The 22,539-nt window shown below is 31.8% G+C and overlaps 1 protein-coding gene and 1 long non-coding RNA gene across 9 annotated transcripts in view; one reads left to right on the forward strand and one right to left on the reverse strand.

The window, feature by feature from the left end:
- Nucleotides 1-22,345, forward strand: part of Babo (TGF-beta receptor type-1 babo) — a 40,518-nt gene extending 18,173 nt beyond the window's left edge. For 3 of the 6 annotated variants that reach the window (XM_077402745.1, XM_077402744.1, XM_077402743.1), the window contains 5 exons: nt 11,659-11,892; nt 12,502-12,735; nt 13,257-13,597; nt 14,117-14,356; nt 14,806-22,345. In XM_077402745.1, the coding sequence (XP_077258871.1) occupies nt 11,659-11,892; nt 12,502-12,735; nt 13,257-13,597; nt 14,117-14,356; nt 14,806-14,928 (1,172 nt within the window). In that variant the 3' untranslated portion in view covers nt 14,929-22,345. Of the gene's footprint in view, nt 1-3,324; nt 3,534-11,658; nt 11,893-12,501; nt 12,736-13,256; nt 13,598-14,116; nt 14,357-14,805 lie in introns of all 6 variants that reach the window. The other 3 variants (XM_077402741.1, XM_077402740.1, XM_077402742.1) reach the window with 3 other exon arrangements.
- On the reverse strand, nt 400-13,453 carry LOC143895540 (uncharacterized). 3 transcript variants are annotated; one of them, XR_013256357.1, is made up of 5 exons: nt 13,325-13,453; nt 12,475-12,673; nt 11,693-11,902; nt 1,524-1,711; nt 400-1,282 (listed from the first exon to the last, which is right to left on the reverse strand). It is a non-coding gene; the product is annotated as an uncharacterized LOC143895540 (long non-coding RNA). The 3 variants fall into 3 exon arrangements; XR_013256359.1 differs by having other exon boundaries at nt 12,465-12,673; XR_013256358.1 differs by lacking the exons at nt 400-1,282; nt 1,524-1,711 and adding an exon at nt 10,799-11,006.
- Nucleotides 22,346-22,539: the final 194 nt, after the last annotated feature.

Consider the following 22,539-nt stretch of genomic DNA (forward strand, 5'->3'; position numbering starts at 1 on the left):
TTTAAAGCATTATTTGCATATCAAGAAGAAGATATTAGTTTTTTGCAGAAGGATTTGTGCTCAATATAAAGTCACTTCTATCTTTAATGGAGTAGAAATGGCTTCAAGCAGCGGTTAAAGTGTTTTTACGTAGCTAAGAAGAGAATTTGCCAAGTCACAGGTTATTTTTTATGGTCGGAATAAAGTGTTACGTCATTGCTCTGCTAGTGTATATACTATATTTTTGTCTCGCTCATATATTATCATCTTGAACTCAGTCTGACACGCTCTCTGTCGCGCTCCCGCTGCCGTTATCTGTGTACAATGTACGAAATGTATCGAAATTATCATGATATTTTGTGAGTAGATTATTTTAATCTATACCGATTTCTATTAAAAGCATAAATGATTGATTAATATTTTTTATTGATTATAAAATTAAATATTCTTCCAGTCATGATTCCCAAACTTCCATGGTTTTTTGTTTCAAAAATACACACACGCATATGCCTTTTTTATCTACTTATACTCTTGAATTTTAATTTGTTAAACTCCTTAGATTTTTAATTGCTTACAAGTTTTGAAAAACATTTGTACCTTTATTTATGCTAGAAATAAAAAGTTACTTTTACTTCAAATTAATTAAAGAACTTATCTTCTAAACTATCAATCGATGATTTTGGCACATTGTGTGGATTTCTGTATACTTGTACATGTGTAAAGAATATAGAAGTGTCTGAAACGCTGCTACACACCAGACATAGACGCGGCGCATATGCGACGCACTATTTGCGTATTCGTGGATAAGTTATACGCTCTTTTTTGCCATTTATTACGTCCAATAAAGCGCAATATGACAAACTATTTTATATATCGTGACTTTTTTAACCACGACAGAATACTCTAGAGTTTCTATCTATATTGCTGGAAATATATCATAACATAGAATTGAACGTTTAATTAGATGAATCAAAGTAGATTATAAAGTAAGCATTAGGCTATTATCAATATTAACATTTGATTAATATATTATATGCGCTCACGCGTGTTTTGGATTATTTCATAATAGGCGTATTGCATATACATATATAAATACGTATATTTATATTTCTAAATATACATAAATTAATTTTATTGAAACGAATGCTACGACATTTTGTTTCACGCGAGCAGTAAGGAGTGACACAGATATAAGCGTGTGATCAATAATCGTCTAGCACTTCATTACTTTCCATTATTTCTCCAGCTTTTTTTGTCTTCCTTGAGCAGCACACGCCCACATTATTTATATATCGTTGATGCACTGTAAATTGCAAAATTATCCGGATAAATTTCAAAATTATATCGATGTTGAGTTGAGATCAATGTAAAAGATCAATGTAAAAAAATAGACGGTATCTTTAGGAGAAAATAAAACGAGATAACAAATTTGGATAAGATAATATGCTATTGTGACGCTATTGTGACGTTTGACCGAGATGTTTGCCACCTCCGGAGCTTATAGTCGCTTCAAGGCGATCTTCTCTTGTATTTTTTTTCCTTACAAGTTGTACGCCGGAAATCCTCCTGAGTGAACTCGGAAAGGACCGGTAGCATGTTGTCATAGCTCTCTTCTCTGCACTCTTTATCGACAGTACTATCCCGTAGTATGTACTTCGATAGCGTGACCCACGCGAAAAAGGGTGGCTTTTGTAAATATTTTTCTCGCCTCCTGTAGTAACCTTCAGATTTTCTGCAATGCAAAACTTGCGGTTTTTTATTTAACTTTCGCAGAAATGTATTATACACACTTGATGATTTGATTTATTATTATGTGAAGGAACCTTAAAGAAGCTGACATGAGAGATCTAATTTTTGTGCAAAAGAACATTATGATAAGACCATGGATTATCTTATTTGCTGCTCATAGACTTATAGTTTCAAGTTACATTCATTAGTACATATTTTGTTGTTAATATATGATCTCATATGTCAAGTTTTTTTTAACTTTCGTAATACTATTTATCAGGAAACTTTCTTGAGATTGTGAAGCTTAAATAGGATTGAACTATACTATTACTTTTTTTCCGCATGCCTCCTGACTTTATGTATTTATTATCTTTGTACATGCCGTTGAATACTTTTATGGAATTTGAAGAAAATGTAGATGATATTTTTCTCCTTGTTTATGAATGGTAAAATAAAATATCTTATATTATTGTTGTTTATATGGATTAATTTACAGTATATTGTAAGATTTGCGTCAAACTTCAGAATTTTTTCGACAAATTTTAATATTTTATTTGATTTATTATTGTATTTATCCTTCTTTTTAAGTAATTTCTTTAACGAAGAATAAATTTCTCCGAAAAAATTAACTTTACACAGAGGTTTTCTATATAGTAATTAATATTAAATAAAATTTAACATTAAATAAAATATAAAATTTTGTTACTTTTATATAAAATCTTTTTTAGTGTTTATCTTGAAAAGATTTTATTTAGATAAAAGTTTAACTAAAGACACGTTATATCAAATAATAATATGACAATCTGACAAAATATTTATAAACCGATGACTTGTGAAAAGAAACAATAATTAATTTTTTTACAAATAAAAAATTACTTTTAAAATTAGATAATATGTACATATAGAACTTTGATCCAAAAATTACAAAATACTTACTATTACTGAATACTGATCTACACATGTATGTTACAGGGAAATGTGATATATTTTTAAAGTATTTTCCAAGTATTTTTATTCTGTAATAAAAAAATTTATTATTATTAAAATGTAGATTTTTTTCAAAATTGTTATTGCTTCTTGACAAAAACAGAGTGATATAATACTTTCACAACTTTTTTTCTTCTTCAGATATGTGTAGATTCTTTTAAAGATTTGCATCGACAGCTTTGGCCAGCTGGTTCTTTGATTAATAATTATTTTTCTCGTTTCAAACTATATAACTTTAAAATTTTATATTAATTATGATGGCTTTGAATTATAATTTCAGCTGTAATATAAACAGAAAAGAAAATCGATTAATCACACGATCAAAGCTAACCGATGCAGTCAATTAGATGTATGCTAATTATCTTTCTGCAGCTTATTAAACTCTGCGTTGTAGCATATACTGAGCCAATTAAAATGCTGCCATTAGCATTCCTTTATTCCTTTTTATTTTTTTTCCATCAAAATCTTACTTCGATGATTCGCTGATACACTTTATCTGCAATCTCTATGAGCGTATTACGTCATTTTACAGTTTACGGCAGCTGTCGAGTGTTCCCACTTTTCGGCGACATGAAACGCCATAGTCAGTCTGGTCCGCGGCAGTACTTGTTATGTAAATTATTTTCCCAGGTGTTACAATAAGATGAACTTCTTTCCGGACACGGAATACTCTGTTTGGTGCACCACGAACAGTACGCTACGCGGTCCAGATGGCAACGAATTCGTGGTCGCCTGTTGCGATCATTCTGACTACTGCAATCGCGATCTAAGGCCTTCTTTTCCTACTTACGAGTCCAGAGGTCGGTCGTATTCTCGCTTCGCGAACCGCCTCAGAGGAGGTACAATAAATCGCAGCTAAAACGGCTGCCGGCTTTAAATTCTTCGCCTTCAAGGTTGCTTTGGCCGCAAAGTTCATTTCTCCGCTGAATGAGATACTCGCAAAAACGTACTGGTTGATAAATTCGAAGGATTCAATGGCGGAAATGCTGAAGATGATATCTATATATCTTATAGGCCAGAAAAGAAATAAATTCTTCTCTAAATAAAAATTAAAGAAAATTTAAACAATTTTATGATATTATATTTATTTAGTAAAAGATTTTTAACAATCTCTTTATTAAAATAATAAATGTGTTAAAATTATTTGTATAATTATGAATTTCAGGAATAGTTAAAATGTTTTTATTAATAAGATGATTATATGTTAGTTCGGTTTTGTAATGTAATCGTGAATTAAGTTTATATTAAAATGCGTATATTAAAATGTGACGGTGTTAGAGAAAGAGGAGTGCCATTAGGTTAATGATATTTGCAAAATGTAAATAAGGTATTTGATATGAATAATTGAATAAGTGGCTAATCATATGGTTATAATTATATTTCTTTTGTTGTTAAAAGGCTTTTTTGATCTATTCGGTTTAGATTAAAATTTTACAATCTTTTGTATAAATTTTTGTTTTACTTTGTACAATATACAATTTAAATACACAATATAAATAAAATTGCATTTATTAATATAAATTTACTAATATAAATAAAAAACAAGTAGAAACTTGCACATTGTTTCCTCGTAGTTTTTAATTGTGCAAGTAGAAACTTGCACATTGCTTCCTCATAGTTCCTAAGTGTGCAAGTTTTTATTTTATTCGAGGTATAATTATCGGTATTTATTTGTTTTGGCTTCCTCATAGAGGAAGCTTTGTTAGCAAAGGTTCTGATTTCACACTTAACTCTTTTGGGGACTGCGTAAATAATTATATACATTCACTAAAAAATACTAAAAATACTTGTCCACTTAAAAACTAAAACAATACTTTATCGATAAAAAAAATCAGCCCGATATTATAAATATTTGAGATAGCGATTTATTTTTAATTCTATTATATTTTCCAGTCTTTTTTCTACCCCTATTTTATATATACGTGGTTAAAATTTGGTTGATCAGATCAAGTTTTATAAAGCTTCTATGTATGTACGAATTCTTCGAAATTTCAAATGTGTGTAATACGAGATCTGATCAATCAAATTTTAATGAATTATATATGAAAATAGGTGTAGAAAAAAAAAACTGGAAAATATAATAAAATTAAAAATAAATCGCTATCTCAAATATTGAGAAAGCGGCAGCGTAAAACACATTTTTCAAAAAAAGGAAAATCTGCATAAAATCTATACCGGTAGACCGATTTCAATAAAATTTGAGGAGGACATACTTTCTATGATACTCTATTTGTGTGCAAAAATTCAAACTGGTATCTAAAAAATTGTAGAAGTAGATGCGTGTACAAAAATCCGTACACACACACACACACACACACACACACACACACACACACACACACATACATACACAAGTAGAAACTTGCACATTGTTTCCTCGTAGTTTTTAATTGTGCAAGTAGAAACTTGCACATTGCTTCCTCATAGTTCCTAAGTGTGCAAGTTTTTATTTTATTCGAGGTATAATTATCGGTATTTATTTGTTTTGGCTTCCTCATAGAGGAAGCTGTGTTAGCAAAGGTTCTGATTTCACACTTAACTCTTTTGGGGACTGCGTAAATAATTATGTACATTCACTAAAAAATACTAAAAATACTTGTCCACTTAAAAACTAAAACAATATGCAGATTTCGCCAAATTCAATACCAACCTTACTTAAATGATACTTTATCGATAAAAAAAATCAGCCCGATATTATAAATATTTGAGATAGCGATTTATTTTTAATTCTATTATATTTTCCAGTCTTTTCTACCCCTATTTCATATATAATTGGTTAAAATTTGGTTGATCAGATCAAGTTTTATAAAGCTTCTATGTATGTACGAATTCCTCGAAATTTCAAATGTGTGTAATACGAGATCTAATCAATAAAATTTTAATGAATTATATATGAAATAGGGGTAGAAAAAACTGGAAAATATAATAAAATTAAAAATAAATCGCTATCTCAAATATTGAGAAAGCGGCAGCGTAAAACACATTTTTCAAAAAAAGGAAAATCTGCATAAAATCTATACCGGTAGACCGATTTCAATAAAATTTGAGGAGGACATACTTTCTATGATACTCTATTTGTGTGCAAAAATTCAAACTGGTATCTAAAAAATTGTAGAAGTAGATGCGTGTACAAAAATCCGTACACACACACACACACACACACATACATACATACTTCCGGACATTTTTTACTAATATGATTTTTCGACATTTTAGAACATTCTAAACCTATTTCCATCAAAATCTCGAAAAAAAATTTTTTCACCATTACAAAGCTTCCTCTATGAGGAAGCAATACTTCCGGACATTTTTTACTAATATGATTTTTCGACATTTCAGAACATTCTAAACCTATTTCCATCAAAATCTCGAAAAAAAAATTTTTCACCATTACAAAGCTTCCTCTATGAGGAAGCAATTAACACTTACTACATTTTTTAAAACTAATAAATAATTTGTAATGCTTATTTTGTAATATAATGTTTATCGAGACAAAGCAATTTACGGTCGAATGCATTTCCTGCCTTGTCCTGAATGGATCAGCCGTCCGTGATGTGATGCGAGCAATAGGTTTTGCCTTTGTAATCGTTGAGTTGCAACAAGATAATTTACACAGATAACTAACAGCATCTATTATGTGTGATTGCGCGTTAGTTTAGCAAAATTAAATAAATAATTTATTGGCTCCCGAACATTTTGTCGTTAAGAGCAGCATAAGCGATATAAATTTATTAAAGAAAAAGATTATAAAATTAGATTGATCGATTTTATTGAGGTATCGGATAATTTTACAATCGACTGACTGACGATTCTTGTCTGTTGAATTATCTATTTTTTTGTCTGATAATGATTTGGTAACTTTCGAGTGTGTTGTTACATCAACAACTTATATAACAACTTACGTATTTAAAACTCTTAAGTCACGTGCTCGTGGCTTTCCGAGAACTTATAGCAATGAGGCTATAAGTTCTCAGAAAGCGAAAAAAAAATTTAATGAACTATTGAATCCTGACGATTAATGCAATCTGCGAATTTTTTTTAGGCTTTAATTCATGTCAATATATATATATAGTGCTTGAAAACAATGGCGGATTTATATATGTTTTAAATATTTGAATCTATATCGTTCATTATTTTTTATACACTCATTTTACATAATATACATAATTATACAAAACAAAATACTTAATTTTGTATTATGCGTTGTTTCATTGCTTTTACAATTTTTTAATTTTCCAATCTCTTCATTTTAATTCAAAATACATGAATTTGCTCTGCCATAAACATAAATCCGCGTCATTGTTTCATGGCGCTTCAGCTTTCCATTTCGTGGATCATGAATCAGCGGGAAAAGGACTTTTCTGATATAGCAACCTTGGTAAGGCACGCGTGCGACAGCGATGAGAAAAGCGGGGTATCGATTATCGATTTTCTACGCTTTTGTGAATTGTCTGGGCGCGCACTTTTCACACCACTCTCTCCCCTGTGTTCCCCATGTTTCACGTTCTCGCGTCATTTATCTTGCTTGTGCCAAGCTGACAAGACATCAAGGAACGGACAGAATGCCTACCATCGAACGACAGTTCTCTCTATCCTGATCACGTTCATCGTGTTTTTCAGCTTTTAAACGACTTTTTATCGAAAAAATCGATATTTTGTTGCTACTGCAGAATGGCGTTGCTGTTTCGTTACATAATGCGAGATATATATGAACTACACAATACGCACATTATCTTTAGAGCGTTTAAAAAGATTATGTGTAAGCGTATATAATGTACAATATTTTAATAATGTTTTATTTTACAATTATTTTAAACTCAGTATACTTATTCATATTTATAATATTGCGTTAAACTTTTAACATTTTATTGTTAAATAAAAATAACTGTCGAGCAATTAATTTTAAATTAAACTTAATTAATTAATTTTTTATTATTAATTTAAATGTTTTATTATTTATTGACACTTGTAAAAGTGAATTTTTGACCGTAAGTTATAAAAATTACTTTCTACTAGATTTCAAATGTATAATTTTGACATCAGCTTTTCTACTCGTACATCTCTTTGTTTGTAATAAAGAGGGGATGCAGATAACGCGCGAGTACTGTGTATACGTTACGTGCAGATAAGATAATACGGGTCTGTCTATATGTATACATATATACATACCGGTGAATTTTGCAACGTGGAGAAAATTTGATAAAAAAAACCGAGGACATATATTCTCCACAGTCTGTTATTTTATATGTAACTGTGAGAGTATGTTAACCCTAGAACATACCCTTTCCGCCGGTATCGTGTTAACATACGCAGTTGTAATTTTTGCAAAATCGTGTATTTTAAATCAAATATATTACGAAATAAATGTGTATGACATTTAGTTTTCATTAAGAGATTTATATCTAAATAAATTATATATAAGAATAACAAATGTAGTTGCTCTTTAGAATTAAATAAGTTTAACAAAAGCGCACTTGTGTGTTATTGACAATAATCGACTTCACGAGTAATATTTTACGGGAAGAAGAGCTTGTAAAATTTTAACCAATATTAGTAACATTCAAATATCCGATATACACGATATAAAGTTGTTCTAATTACAGACTCGAATCTGATAAATCGAATTTCCTATTTCAGGAAAGATTATTGTATCTAGTTGATTATATTGGAATGTTTATATAACGATATATTGGAATGTTTAATAACTCATAAACCAAATGAAAACTTTTTGTTACTTCTTGAAATAGTTAATCAATTGGTGATCCATCTTTACAAAATAGTAGAGTTATTAACAATTACTTATTGTATACGTATGTTTACAACAGGACAAGTTGGTAAGAAATTGCAACAAATATGTAGCTTGAGATAGCAGTTTGATATATCATATAATAAACTAAGCTCGTATATTCTTCATATCTTATCTTAATATCTTTAAAAATAGATTTAGACATCCGTATTTATGTTTTTTATGTATAATGATAAATAAGAGCAACACTATAAAGTATCGTAAATAATAAACTTTAGTAATAAAATGGTTGAATAATCAACAGTAATTAATGGGTGGATTATTTATTTGTTTATTTGTACTGTATTTTTAATTTAAATTATTAGCGACCTAGAGTACCTATAAACATAGAACTGTGTGGAAGATGTATAATATCTATACCTATGTCGACATGGATTTTAACTGCGAGTAGAAACGTACGTTGAGGACAAGGGTGCAATTTGTCAAGCGTGAATGGAATGACTTCACTTCGGGAATATAAAGTAACGAGGCGTGCACAACACGATTTGGACAAAGGGATGATGGGACAGGCTGAAAGTGATATTCATCGGTTATACGCGCTCCAATAAATCCGCGAGGACGGTGGCCAGTTATCGATGGATACTCTCGTAGCAGGGATTTGATATTAGCCCGAGATGTGCTCGTTACGTACTCGCTTATGGAATTCGACATTCACGTGGCGGTTTAATTAGCTCCGACGAGGATTTACTGGCAGCACACGGAAGATATTTTCGTATTGAGCCACTAGTTTACATCGTTGTCAATATTGAAACTTATATATCGTATCATTAGTTCTGCAGAACTCTGCATGTTTGACATTCTCGAGTTTATTTTATTAAGGAATATTTTTCTTTTCCAATAAAAATGAGTTGCAAAGATTGAGTAAATATAATAATAATAAAAAAAAAGATAGCTTCAGTTAACAAATGCTCTTGATTCTCATGTGTTTCTCGTGTATTTTTATAAATACTGAAAAGATATTGGAAACGATAATAAATCAAATTTGACAATTCCTTAATTTATTAGTCATACTGATGATATATTTATATGTTACGAGATTATATGAGACTTATATATGACGAGATAATAAATAGTATAAAAATAGTTGTATTGTTATATGACTAAAAAGAGAAAATATGTTATATTAAATACTAATATCTTAGGAAGGAACACACAAATATTTAGGAAAACGTCTAGTTTCTTTCTGTATAACATTGAAAATGTGAAAATTACGATATCACACGCATTTCTATGCATTATAAGCAAAAATATTATGTGACGAAACAGAAACCTATAAACATTAATTAATGTTTAAGTGACGTATTTGTACGAACAATATCCTTTTGTTAATGTTGGCAAGGTGCACATTCTCGTATTACCTCTCATTGTTATTGGGAGACTCATCGTTGGCTGTGCGATCATTCATCAGTGAATTGTTTCTCGCCGTGTTGCCTGTCATCTCATTGAAATCTTCACAGGGATCAATATTCAATTATATCGCGATTCGTCCTATCCAATACCTACACATGGCTCATGCGAAAATCCTGCCAATTGAATTTCGCGGTTGTTTCATTCCACGATGGGTTGGATAGTTTTATATGTATATACATATATCCCAGTTTTGTCATAACTCTCTTTTACAAATCCTTATACGTCTGCAAAGTAATATTTCGATTCACAGCAATTATTTAAAAAATTAGATATTAATTTGTACGATTTAATTATTTCTTCGTAATTCGGATTTGTGGAGATAACTTTTAACGGAAATTTACTTAGAAATTGTAGCAATTTTTTGATACGTTATGTTAAATATTTTTTCATTCAACCTGTGATTTACATTTTTGTATGTTTGAAAATATATTTGATCATAAACTAATTCTTTTCCGAGTATGCTGCCGCAATTTATTTTGTTGCGAAGATGAAAAATTTAGGATTATCGAATTAACGTGAGCTGAAATAAACAAGTTATTTTTTAATAAATAGTTTTTGTTAAATATATTTTATAACACTGGATTGTTTTAGACACTGCTTAATACCATTTTTACTTAACATTTGTGTGATAAATTTCAATAATAGATTAATAGCATTCGTGTGACTCGAAAGATATACCTTGATGTTCTTCAATACTGTTACTCGCAGGTAAGTCAAATTATATGCTTAACGTGCTACAGACGTCTCGAGATGTTAGAGGAATCTATTTATAATGCTACCATGATGTGAGCTTATCTTGCATATTACGTAGAACAAAAGAATTACCGCGGGTTAATACTATAGAATGATCATTGATTCAATGAAAGAAGTAGTATCATCCCGGCATAAAGATATTAGAAACTACGACAAAAAACAGTTCGCACTATTAATATCTGTCTCTCGAAAGATCGTAAAAATATAAAACCCAGCAAATAACCGAGACGCACTCGTACGTTGATCATCCAATTTTCGAAGAGGTTCTTAGGACGTTTTTCTTTCAGTCTCGTGACTTGTCAGAGGTTCAGCCATAAATCAAGCTCCTGGTCACCAAACTAATCTGCATATAAAAATTGTCTGAAATCTTATCCATGTTATGTTAAACCCCTTTTGAATGTGTTTAACCGCTGCTAACACGGAGCTCGCTTTGCATTAGTCATTTCGTTAACGTTTTGTTAAATGTCTTCGCACGTTTCCGCTTTTCTCTCTTTTCTCTTTTTTTTTTTTAACATTTACATCTCACAGCTTTCTTGTCTGAAAATTTTTACTCGTGCTTGCTTGCTTTTAAATCAACAACTTTACAATGATTTTAACCAATTCGTATATTTTCGCGAAGTTTTTCGCTTCCAAGATGAGAGATATTCAACCTTTCTCTGACACGAATGTGAATGTAAATTTCAAGACCGGTTTATCAAAAGTCATAAAATAATTTTATTTAATTGTATCAGAACAAATAATTAATACAAGTGCATTCAAAAGACTTTCTTTTCACTCTTCTTTATGGACATAATTTGTCCATAAACTTTAAGATAACGCATCATCCGGCATTCATCCGCGACACGCATTATGGGTTGAATACCTCTGATATTGGTATATCGTACCTCTGGTACGATAACACGTATGTACAATACGGCGTCATCAAGGACGAAATTAGCGTTTGTCCGTTGGTGCTTCCTACGTGCGAATAATAACCGAATATATCTTGCCGAAAGTATCGTCGAGCGGCGATGACGCAACGTGGGTTACCTGGAAAATGGCCTTGACGATAGCACTACCAATATGCGCAATCTGCGTGGTCGTAATGGCAATCTATCACGTACACATGACCAAAAAGAGGCCGGCTAGGCACTTTCCGGACGACTCGCTGGAGGCTCCGGACCGACCTATTCTGGGCGGCGTCACTATCAGGGATATGTTGGAGATGACTACGAGTGGCAGCGGCTCAGGTAGGTCCAACTAAATTAAAGTTGATCATATGAAATCAGCGATACAGAATGATAAAAGGCAAATCTATCTCGAATTTTTATAGAAAGTTTCTGATGTGATTAGTCGTTCGGACACATTCGTCAATAACATTTATAACGCAATTTACAATAATATAACTACATTAATTTTTTTATAATATTATTAAAAATTATAGAATTACGTATTTCAGTAATCCTTAATTTCACAGTCTTTTATTGTAGCAAATGTAACAAGTTGTTGCATGTAAAACATTAAATTTACATAAATTTATTTTATGTAATCTTAAAAAATTATTAAAATATTTTTGTAATATACACCTATATTTCTATTATATGTATATACAATATATTAACGTGTGTAAAAATACGGATGAGCGATTATACGTTAAAATTTAATTACTTAACGCGCGAAATTAATAGCTATAGAATAGCTAGAACTCAGATTTGCTTACTAATATATTCTTTTACAAAATCATGTGTGTATTTGTGCACACGTTAATCTATTCGTCTCTTGATACACAAACACGCGACGGGTGAGTCATCTTTAATCATACTGAAATTTACGTTCTCCAATGCCCATCCTCTCTCAAGTAGGCCTGCCACTTCTGGTACAACGGAGTATAGCGCGTCAGATTCAGCTGGTGGAAACGATCGGAAAAGGCCGCTTCGGCGAGGTCTGGCGCGGTCGTTGGCGCGGCGAAAACGTTGCCGTGAAGATCTTCAGCTCGCGAGAAGAGAGATCCTGGTTCAGGGAAGCTGAAATCTATCAGACGGTGATGCTGAGGCATGACAATATCCTAGGTTTTATCGCTGCCGATAACAAAGGTAGTTTTTCATATTCGTAATTAAATCTGATATCCTGGCAAAATGGAGAATAATACTTGAGAAGTAGCCTAGTGTACTTTTTCAACATTTATCTTCCACCATTTTCAGAGTGCATGCTTGTTTATATTAATTTAAAAAAGAATTTTAATCATTGTGATCTTCTTTTTTACAAATTAAAAAATAAAAAATGTAATCGTAAAGTAAATGTAATGTTCTAGTTTGTATTGTCAAGAAGATTTAGATTTAAATCATAATTTAAAATTCTAATTTTACTGATCAAATGAAAGAATTATGATGGAATATATTTGACTGGAAACATTTTATTTCTGGAAATGTTTCGAGCGCGTATAAATGATCTTCTCTCAGATTACATGGAACATTGAAATACCCTTTTCATCGATTTTCGTTACATATTTTAACTTGCACATTGTTTTATAAAAGCTGCTGCGATCGAGCTACATCTTCTAAGTAAATTGTAAATTGATGGAATGGCGGATATCTCTAACTTGGTTTCTTTTCAGATAACGGCACGTGGACTCAGCTGTGGCTGATAACGGACTATCATGAGAAGGGTTCGCTCTTCGATTACCTCAACAGATCAACCGTCGACACGAACGGTATGATAAGGATGGCCTTGTCGATCGCCACTGGCTTGGCGCATCTTCACATGGAAATAGTCGGCACGCAAGGCAAGCCGGCCATCGCTCATCGGGACCTGAAGTCAAAAAATATCCTCGTGAAGACTAATGGTACCTGCGCCATAGGCGACCTCGGATTGGCCGCTAGGCACGACGTAATCACGGATACCGTCGACATTCAGCTCAACAACAGAGTCGGCACAAAGAGATACATGGCGCCTGAGGTAATTATATTGCCATGTGAAAGAGATTTCTCTGGTTCTATATATAAAGAGCAGAAGTATCTATATAGTCCCTATTTTTTGGAAGAATAAAACAAGATTGTAATATTAATCACAACACAAATATTGCTAAAAATTAATTAAACTAATCAAATAATACTAATAATAGTCAATATATCGTTGATAATAACGCGTCCACTGAAATGCTGTAGCAATTATATAATTATTTTTATTAATGACAAAAATTAGATAAAATGTTATTTATAAATGTGTTCTTTCAACTTCAACTCGATTTATTTTTTCTTATTGGAAAAAATAAGATATTGATAGTATTACACATAGCATTAATTAGACAGACAATTTTTCTATTGACAGGTGAAAGAACAAAATGAGTTTTGATGAAGACGTATGGAAAGATAATAATTATTAAACGATAAAAATAACGAAGATAACTCGCGATCGTTTGTACTCGGTCAGGAAGGCGGCTCTTCGGCAACTTGTACGAACGTTTTCTGCTTTCAGGTTCTTGAAGAGACGATAAACATGAACCACTTTGACTCGTTCAAGAGGGCCGATGTGTACGCACTTGGTTTGATCCTCTGGGAGATCGCTAGACGTTGCAATGTTGGCGGGATTCATGACGAGTATCAGCTGCCCTTTTACGATTTGGTGCCTTCCGATCCAACTATCGAGGAAATGCGGAAAGTCGTGTGCGCTGATCGACAGCGGCCGTCGATACCGAATCGATGGCAGTCGATCGAAGTGAGTATTAAATAAAGCAAAAAGTAATTTAAATATTCAACCGCACCCAGCAAAAGTGCTTAAAAAATTGAATTGCAGGTAAAATACTTATATGATCTTTAATTGATAAGTTTTTCTTGTCACGTTATTGACGTCATTGACAAGTTTGTCTTTTCAATGCTTGTCACTTTCATATGACTTAGAAATATAACGGAACGGAGTGAGATATAAAAATTATATAAGTATATAATTTAATGAAATCAGTCAGTAGTGATTAAAAATAAAATATAAATCTAAAAAATTGTAATTATTGATTAAAAATTTAAATTATTAGCTAAGTTATATCCCATTAAAATTATAAAAAGTAATAAGTTATATCTTATTAAAATCATTTGCACAAAAATAATTTTATATCGTGATAAGATAAAATTAGATTAAGAATTAATTGATAATTTATTATATCTATTTAGGCTCTACAAGTGATGTCGAAAGTAATGAAGGAATGTTGGTATCATAATGCCGCCGCCAGGCTAACCGCACTCAGGATCAAGAAATCGCTCGCTAATTACGGCGCTATAGACGACCTGAAATAGATTAAGCTTTTTCGACGGAGCTCGTCGGTGGAAAAACTACAGAAAATCAATTTGTTCATATGGGCGAACGTCGCTGTCTTGAAATTCGACGCGATAGAGTTTCCGGCGGGGAAATATTCCGATAAGTCAAGAAGAATCGGAAACAGACTGGCTGGAGTTATGAGATTCTTCCTTATGCGAGACCGTCGAGTAAATTACTGAATGAATAGAATTGGTATCGCTTTGGAGAATCGCGAGCAGAGAAATAGAATGAGTTTTTAAGCCTGTTGATCATTTCGAACGATCGGTAGCGCTCGAGCTGCAGGAAGAAATCTTATTTCAGTCCCGATATATCGCGGCCTGATGATCGGTCACTCTGTTGAATGGGTCAACAGGCAATCGCAATACGCGTTCGGTTAATCGAACGATCGCTCAATTACGCGCCACACACATCGACACACGCAGACACTGACACGTAAAAAACACACTGCTGTATATTTATTACGATAATACTAAGATAATAAAATATACAAATTTATTATATAGCAACATTTATTGATTAATGCTAATGAGTAACGGTACTCGCATATACACACATATAATTATATATTACATATATATATATATATATATATATATATATATATATATATCTTTCCGTTATCTCTCTTGGAATAATCGATTCGATTAACCGAACTATATATTGTTTGGGCGATCTTATAAACAAGTTACCTCAGTGAAATGATCATTGTGCTCGCGTAAATATGCCGATTCGTCGGGAGTAATCGGGATGTAGCGCAAGATTTAAACGTATCAATTCAGCTCCGATTGGACGTGTCGGCAGATCATATGCGAAGAAAGCCACACATTTTTTATCTCAGTTCCGAAGATTCACCGTAAAGATTCGCTATTTTATCGGTGCGTGCAGAAATTAGAGTCACATTTGGAGTAGTACCATACATCATGTTACATAAAAGAAATGCATGTCTTTTGGTTTCTTTTTCCGAAAAAAGTGCCGACTTTATCGATAAAAATGCTTATACAGGGTAGATAGGAAAACCGGACATTCGATATTGACAGCAATGATGATGTCCAATAGAGGCGGATAATTTGAATAAGGTGGATCTTATCGTCGGAAACGAGAAATCCTCTAGTGAGTGCTTATGCATATTCACTGACGAAATTCACTGACAGAACTGTTAAGAAGAATGCTGACCCTCCCTCCCGTGCATGAGGTGTCGTAAAACTTTGGTACATTGTCCGGTTTTATTTGTCGACCCTATACGTATACTCTTAGTATAGTAGATACATACGAATGTTTTGCTCAAGACGAATATTTTTGCGTAATCATACGGAAAGTGAGCGCGATACACAATGGAACGGCGAAGCTTTCGAAGTGTGTTTTCTTTGTAATGCAGGAAGGCTGAAATTGAAGGATATTAAGCTCAAAAGCATGCGTGTATCGTGGCATGAAAGAAACATGAGAGTATGAGAAGCGTGTGAGAATGAGACTAGAGTTGAACTAAAACTGGTACAAGAAGAAGAGGAAAAAGTGGAAAACAAATTTGATGGAAAAAAAAAGAGACTCATTGGAGAATCCATATTTTCGGGTGTTTTTGTGTGGAATAAAGAAAAGTACGAAGTACACTAGTACAGCGAAGATGAGTGGCCGATTACGCGTTTCAGATGAGCGGATGTAGGAGCCAAGAAGAAACCAACCGATATTAACAAATACAGTTGTGGATTTTTGAGACAATGTCTTATTTGCTACTTTATTTTTTAATAATATTCTCTTTTTAAGAATGCCGCAGATAAATGTTCTGCACGTGTTTGAACTAAAAGAAATGTTAAGAAAAGTTTAATGTTAAAATATAATGCTTAAACAATAAATGTAAGATAATATAATATTGTGTATATAAGAGGATAATAACATATTTAAGAGAAATTAAATGAAGAAACAGTATTTTCACATTGGTTTCTTCTGGCACAACTATATCCAAGTGCTCTTTGAATTATTATATCCTGGGTTACTTCTATTGTATTGCATTATACCGACATTGAAGAAACTCATCCGTTTATCGAAAATGCCGTTTTATAAATCTTCTTTAATTTAAATTTTTGAACGTAAAGTCTCGAGATAAATTTACATCTATGCGCTGTATTTCAATGGATTGAAAAGCAATCGTAGTGCTTGAAGTAAGTATGTAACTTTGATATTTTGCGAGACTAAGAATGCGACGAGTATGCGTATGGGATGTCTCTTCGTGAAACATAATTGTAATTCTCGGCGAAGAACAGGAGAAATTGTTTATCTATCCGCAAATAGATTCTTCTTTTCTTCAACGGATAATGAATTATATCGGTAATGGTGTATAGTGTATATTTCTTTGACAAAGTGAGAGAGAAATATGAAAGACGATTTATGCAGAGTGAAAGATAGCAAGTTAGCAAAGCGTGCGATAGAATGCAGGAGAACAGAAAAATAAGAATCTTCGTCATCCATAGTCAACATAAAAGTCTGTGAAGTTACAATTATTATTATTATTATGCTATAGGACGAAAGAATGGAGGGTCCTTTGAACATATAATCGTATTTTTGTATTGTTTTTTACCGGTGACGTCGATCGAACGTCGTACTAATTTTCCTCTTCCGTTTTTACATGCTCGCAACGTTCCGATCCAGTTGCACAATTTTATAACGAGGAAGCTATCCTTCATTTTTTAGATCAGTGCCGATAGTTTTTGATTTATGTGACCAACATAATTTGATTTAAACGACATGCTATTAAATATAAGTTTTATATTCTTTAACGGGAGCAAGAATATTTTAACAAATTTTCTCAGAATTAAAATCTGACAATTTCAATAATTGATATAAAATACTTAATAGCATTTTTATTAATGTTAAAAGTGTATATGTATTTACGTGATAAATCTTGAAATTTATTTTTTATGTACTTATTGTAATAGAATATTATATATGAAAATTTTTTTGTTTTAAACACAATTGTTTCATAATATTAGTAAATATATTGCATAAATTAAGAACAACCTGCACTGCAATATATGATGCAATAGAAATGTGCGTTGCAGATATACAAAATATATCTCGAAAAATTAATTTTATATAGCTCGCAGTATTCGGAAAATGTTTGAAAGAAGTAAATGAGATAAAGCGAAAACCATGAATCATAAATACTGTTCGATTATTCTGGAGTGACGTTACATGCTCGTCGCGGATTGCAATCAATTGCAATCTGTTGAAAGACTGAGAATCTAACGATTGATTAGTAAATAATACATAATTAAGGTTGAAAATCTACCCTTACCTTTTCAAGTTAATTGAGGTCTTAATATTAACTTCAAATAGTTTCGTTTATATATGTCTTTTACATATTTTGCAATTAGAATCTAATCCTTTTTAAATTACTTTTGACAAAATGTGATCAGACAGATTTTTTAACGTTTTGAATTTAATTTCTATTGAAACAGACTTTAAATGAAATATTATTGGATCAGAAATTTTCAGAAGTTTTCCATCGATATTGTAATCCTATTCTTTTCTTCTAAAAAAAGCAATTATTTAATCATGTCTTTTAATATTGTATTACTAAAATTATTATTTTTAATGATCTTTTATCACTGAAAAAAATAGAAATAAGACTGAGCTGTCTTAAAGCTATTTAGATATTTCTACACTTTCTAACTTTTTTCCTTAGGATAAATATAAAGTTTTAAGAAAGGGTTTTTATTCCTGAAAAATTTTAAATTCTTGATCTTTACACATACGCTTCATCTTAGACTTATAATTAGTAATCAGAGGGAATGTTTCTACTATAAACTGGAAGTAATAGTTGCCGACGTATACAGTATACATCGTACGAGTTTTAACAAACTGTCGTTTCTTGAAAAGGCGACAATTTTGTCTTTTTACTCGCTCTCATACATTCCTGTTACAGCATGTAGATTAATTTATCATACGTAAATAACTATAGTCTGTGCATTGGTGAAACTTCGCGATGATTGCATGACGCATATAAATCTGTCGGTGTAACACGTCGCAAGCTCGACTAATGTCTATCCCACAGCTGTTTCCATACTGCTAGTACAACTGTCTGTGCCAATACCAGACCGAGTATTAATTAAAACGAGAGAGAAACAGGATAATAATGTACGTTATATTTCCACGAGTTACACTCGTTCCCGAGGAAAAATATCTTTGGTGTCGATTCTTGTGCATTACTACAGCAATTTTCAATTAAATAAGTGTTTGATGAACATTATAAACCTGATGCTTTAAGGACTAAATATCATAGAGGATCTCTGCTAAATAAATTTTTTTAGTTTACATATATTTAGCATATAATACTTTGCTAAAATGCACATTCAAAATGTAACAGAGTTAATAAATTAATTCAAATTGTAATATTAACTTGACAGAGCCAAGATTTGAATTTACCGAAACTGAAAGATATTTTTCTTCCTCATACATATAGCCATTGCCAGCTATATTTCCGAGCGACGTTATCGACGTTACTCCAGAAACACGTTTTAATGTCAATTGAATCATCGAAATTGCAACTGGGTCGTCGAATTGTCGAACAGTCTGACTTATATCTGACAAATGTGTGTGTGTGCCGAACTGCCAAATAATATTTCATCTTCTGCACCCTTTTTCCACTTCGTACCGTTTAAGCCTCTCCACACACTTGTACAAAAGAGTAACAATAAATTAGAAAAGACCGTTGCACAGGCGGCATTTATGCCAGCATTAAGATTCCGCTAGAAGGAAGAAACTTGTACCTTTAAGGCGATTTATACCGTCTATTTTGTTTTACGCTTTAGATGATACCAGTGTTTATAACGATTACCGGTGGAAAGAAAAAAAAACTTGTTAACGAAGAAAATCGCATTGTCCTGATATTTTATATCGAGCGTTATTATTTAAGAAAGCTATATATTAAATATATTTTAGAATTATATTCTATTTTAAGTCGGAAGAAAATCAGGAAGTTTTGAAATCATTATGGATTACGTTAATTATGCTATTTATATTTTTCTGCTGTATGTAGCAACTGCATAAAATTTAGCTTCACATTTTATTTTATTTTTTATAATTAAGAAAATTATATGTGTGAAGTACAATAGTTGTTAACATATTAATGCAAGTTGTTTTGTTTGATATTTATGTATAAGTAATTAATTTATTGTATCACATAAACGATCACTGGAAGAAACTTTTCTCTTCCTAGAAAGGAATATAGAAATATTTATAAAAGAAGGATAATATTGCTTTCCATAGTAAAATTATATGATACGATGTTAAAGAGAGGGTATCGAAAACTTGCACTGAGTTTTATAATTCAAGAGTGATCATTTGTAATGATTTAATCAGAACAGTGCGATTTTTAAATCAATGATACTACACATTATATTATACAAATATTATAAAAATAAGTTAATTAGCGATTACTAAAGGTTTATAAACCAAAAATATTTTCCATTCGTTTGGATGGTTTGGAGAAGATATTGCAAATTTTTCAACGATTATACGACCTCCGAACAAAGAGCTTTTATTCTATTTATTTTTCTCTATATAATTAAGCAAGTCTCTAATGATAATTGCGATATTTTGTTTGTAATTAATTATTGTTCTATCACTTTTCGTGTTGTTTGTTCTTTTGTAGCGTTATTTACATTTAAAAAGATTAGCTCTTACAATTGTATTGAATGTATTATATAGAATGTCGAATATTTGTTTAATCACAAGATAAGTATGCTTGAACGTTATTAATTAAATTTTAAATATATCAGATTTTGTCATACTTTTGATAATTTATTGTCTGTCTCTTTCGTTGTTACATCGTTGTCTAAATTATAATTTATTATTTTTCGTTTATATATTTGGTGCAAATAAAACTTACGAGATAAAAAACAATACAGAAGCTTCCAAATTAAATTGCTTGTAGACACAATTCTTTTTTTTTAAGTATGTTACGTAGAAGAAATATCTATTAGTAATACTATTAGCGAGGATAAGTTCATTGTTTCATCATTGCTATATCACAATCTCTATTCTCTGTGTTTCCTATTTTATTGTATAATACTCTGTATATAATGGTGTAAATGTTTATCGACAACTTATATAATGGATAGAATGCGCACTCTTGTAATTTTCGTAACAGCGAGTGGGTTTGGTGAATGGTAACCGTTTTCTCTTTGATTACTCATAACGTTTGTAATGGGCATGTCGCGTCTCCTCTATTTTTTCATCTGCTCTCAAATATATCGCGATAAAATATAGTGTCGCAGAAGATTGTTGCTGTTAAAAGTTTATCTCGAAATAAAAGAAATTTGCGAAGTGTGTTGATGGCACGTAATGTAATAGGAATAAAGAGATTATGTCGGAGAGTTTCAACTCCCCGAGAATTTCAATACAAGATATATCGTGGGATAAAATCTATATCGAGCGGAGAGTGTTTGTGAGATATCGGACATTGCGAAATAATGCACTATAAATGTATTAAAGGTAAGATACATAAATCGTAAATTATAATTGTAACAGAAGAAAAGAAGAATTGGAGAGCAACAACTCTTTCTACGGGCATATTTTGCTAGAAAGCTTCTTGATTTGGTATATACATATTTGAAAGACTGAAATGCTTACTTTTCTCGAAGTGAAACGATCTATATAGCGTTAATAGAAGCCACGAGCATGCGAGAACACCGACGATCCAATGAGTTACCGTTTTTTATAATTATCGCAATATTGTATCTCGCGTGTCTCGTGACGCAAATATAGGAATCGACTTTATCGAAACCGATAGAGTTCTTTCCCTATTTTTCCGTTAAATGAATCAACAATCGCGCACCGCGACTCTTTACAATGCGCTCATTTGTTATTAGAATCGAGTTTTTTACGATTTATAAAATAAAAACCGGTGGACTTGTGTGTGTTAAATCAACCATTAATTACTGCCGCTGTATAAAGCGTGCCTGGCGGTGTGGATGGATCTTAATATTGTTAATAGATATACGTACCTAATGTTATTAATTATTAACTCCTGATTTGTAATTCGGAAATGCGAGATTATTGAAGCCTAACGTGTGAGATCAAGATTTAACAAGAACAGCAAATTGATGAAATACATTTAAGGCATTTATGAGATGTAAGATTAGAAATGGAACTCTACGTTCTCTCTCTCTCTCTCTCTCTCTCTCTCTCTCTCTCTCTCTCTCTCTCTCTCTCTCTCTCTCTCTCTCTCTCTCTCTCTCTCTCTCTCTCTCTCTCTCTCTCTCTCTCTCTCTCTCTCTCTCTCTCTCTCTCTCTCTCTCTCTGGGCTTCACAAATCTGGCTTCTAAGCGGATCCTACTAATAAACGCCATAGTGATCCGAAAAAAATAATTAGCTCGAATAAATTAAATTTACTTTAATGTACTTTATTGTGTGTGTTTTCTTTCTTAATACCTTCTATCATATTGCATGTTTAATTAACAATTAAAACGCATTATTAAATTGTAAAATTCAAAATAGTGGAAAAATGTGGAAATATTGTACATTAATAAGGTGGACAAAATATATATATATATATATATATATATATATATTTTTTTTATTTTTTATGTTTCTTA

Source organism: Temnothorax americanus, unplaced genomic scaffold (genome assembly GCF_048541705.1).
Source record: "Temnothorax americanus isolate GAGA-0224 unplaced genomic scaffold, ASM4854170v1 Scaffold16, whole genome shotgun sequence".
Taxonomy (NCBI): domain Eukaryota; kingdom Metazoa; phylum Arthropoda; class Insecta; order Hymenoptera; family Formicidae; genus Temnothorax; species Temnothorax americanus.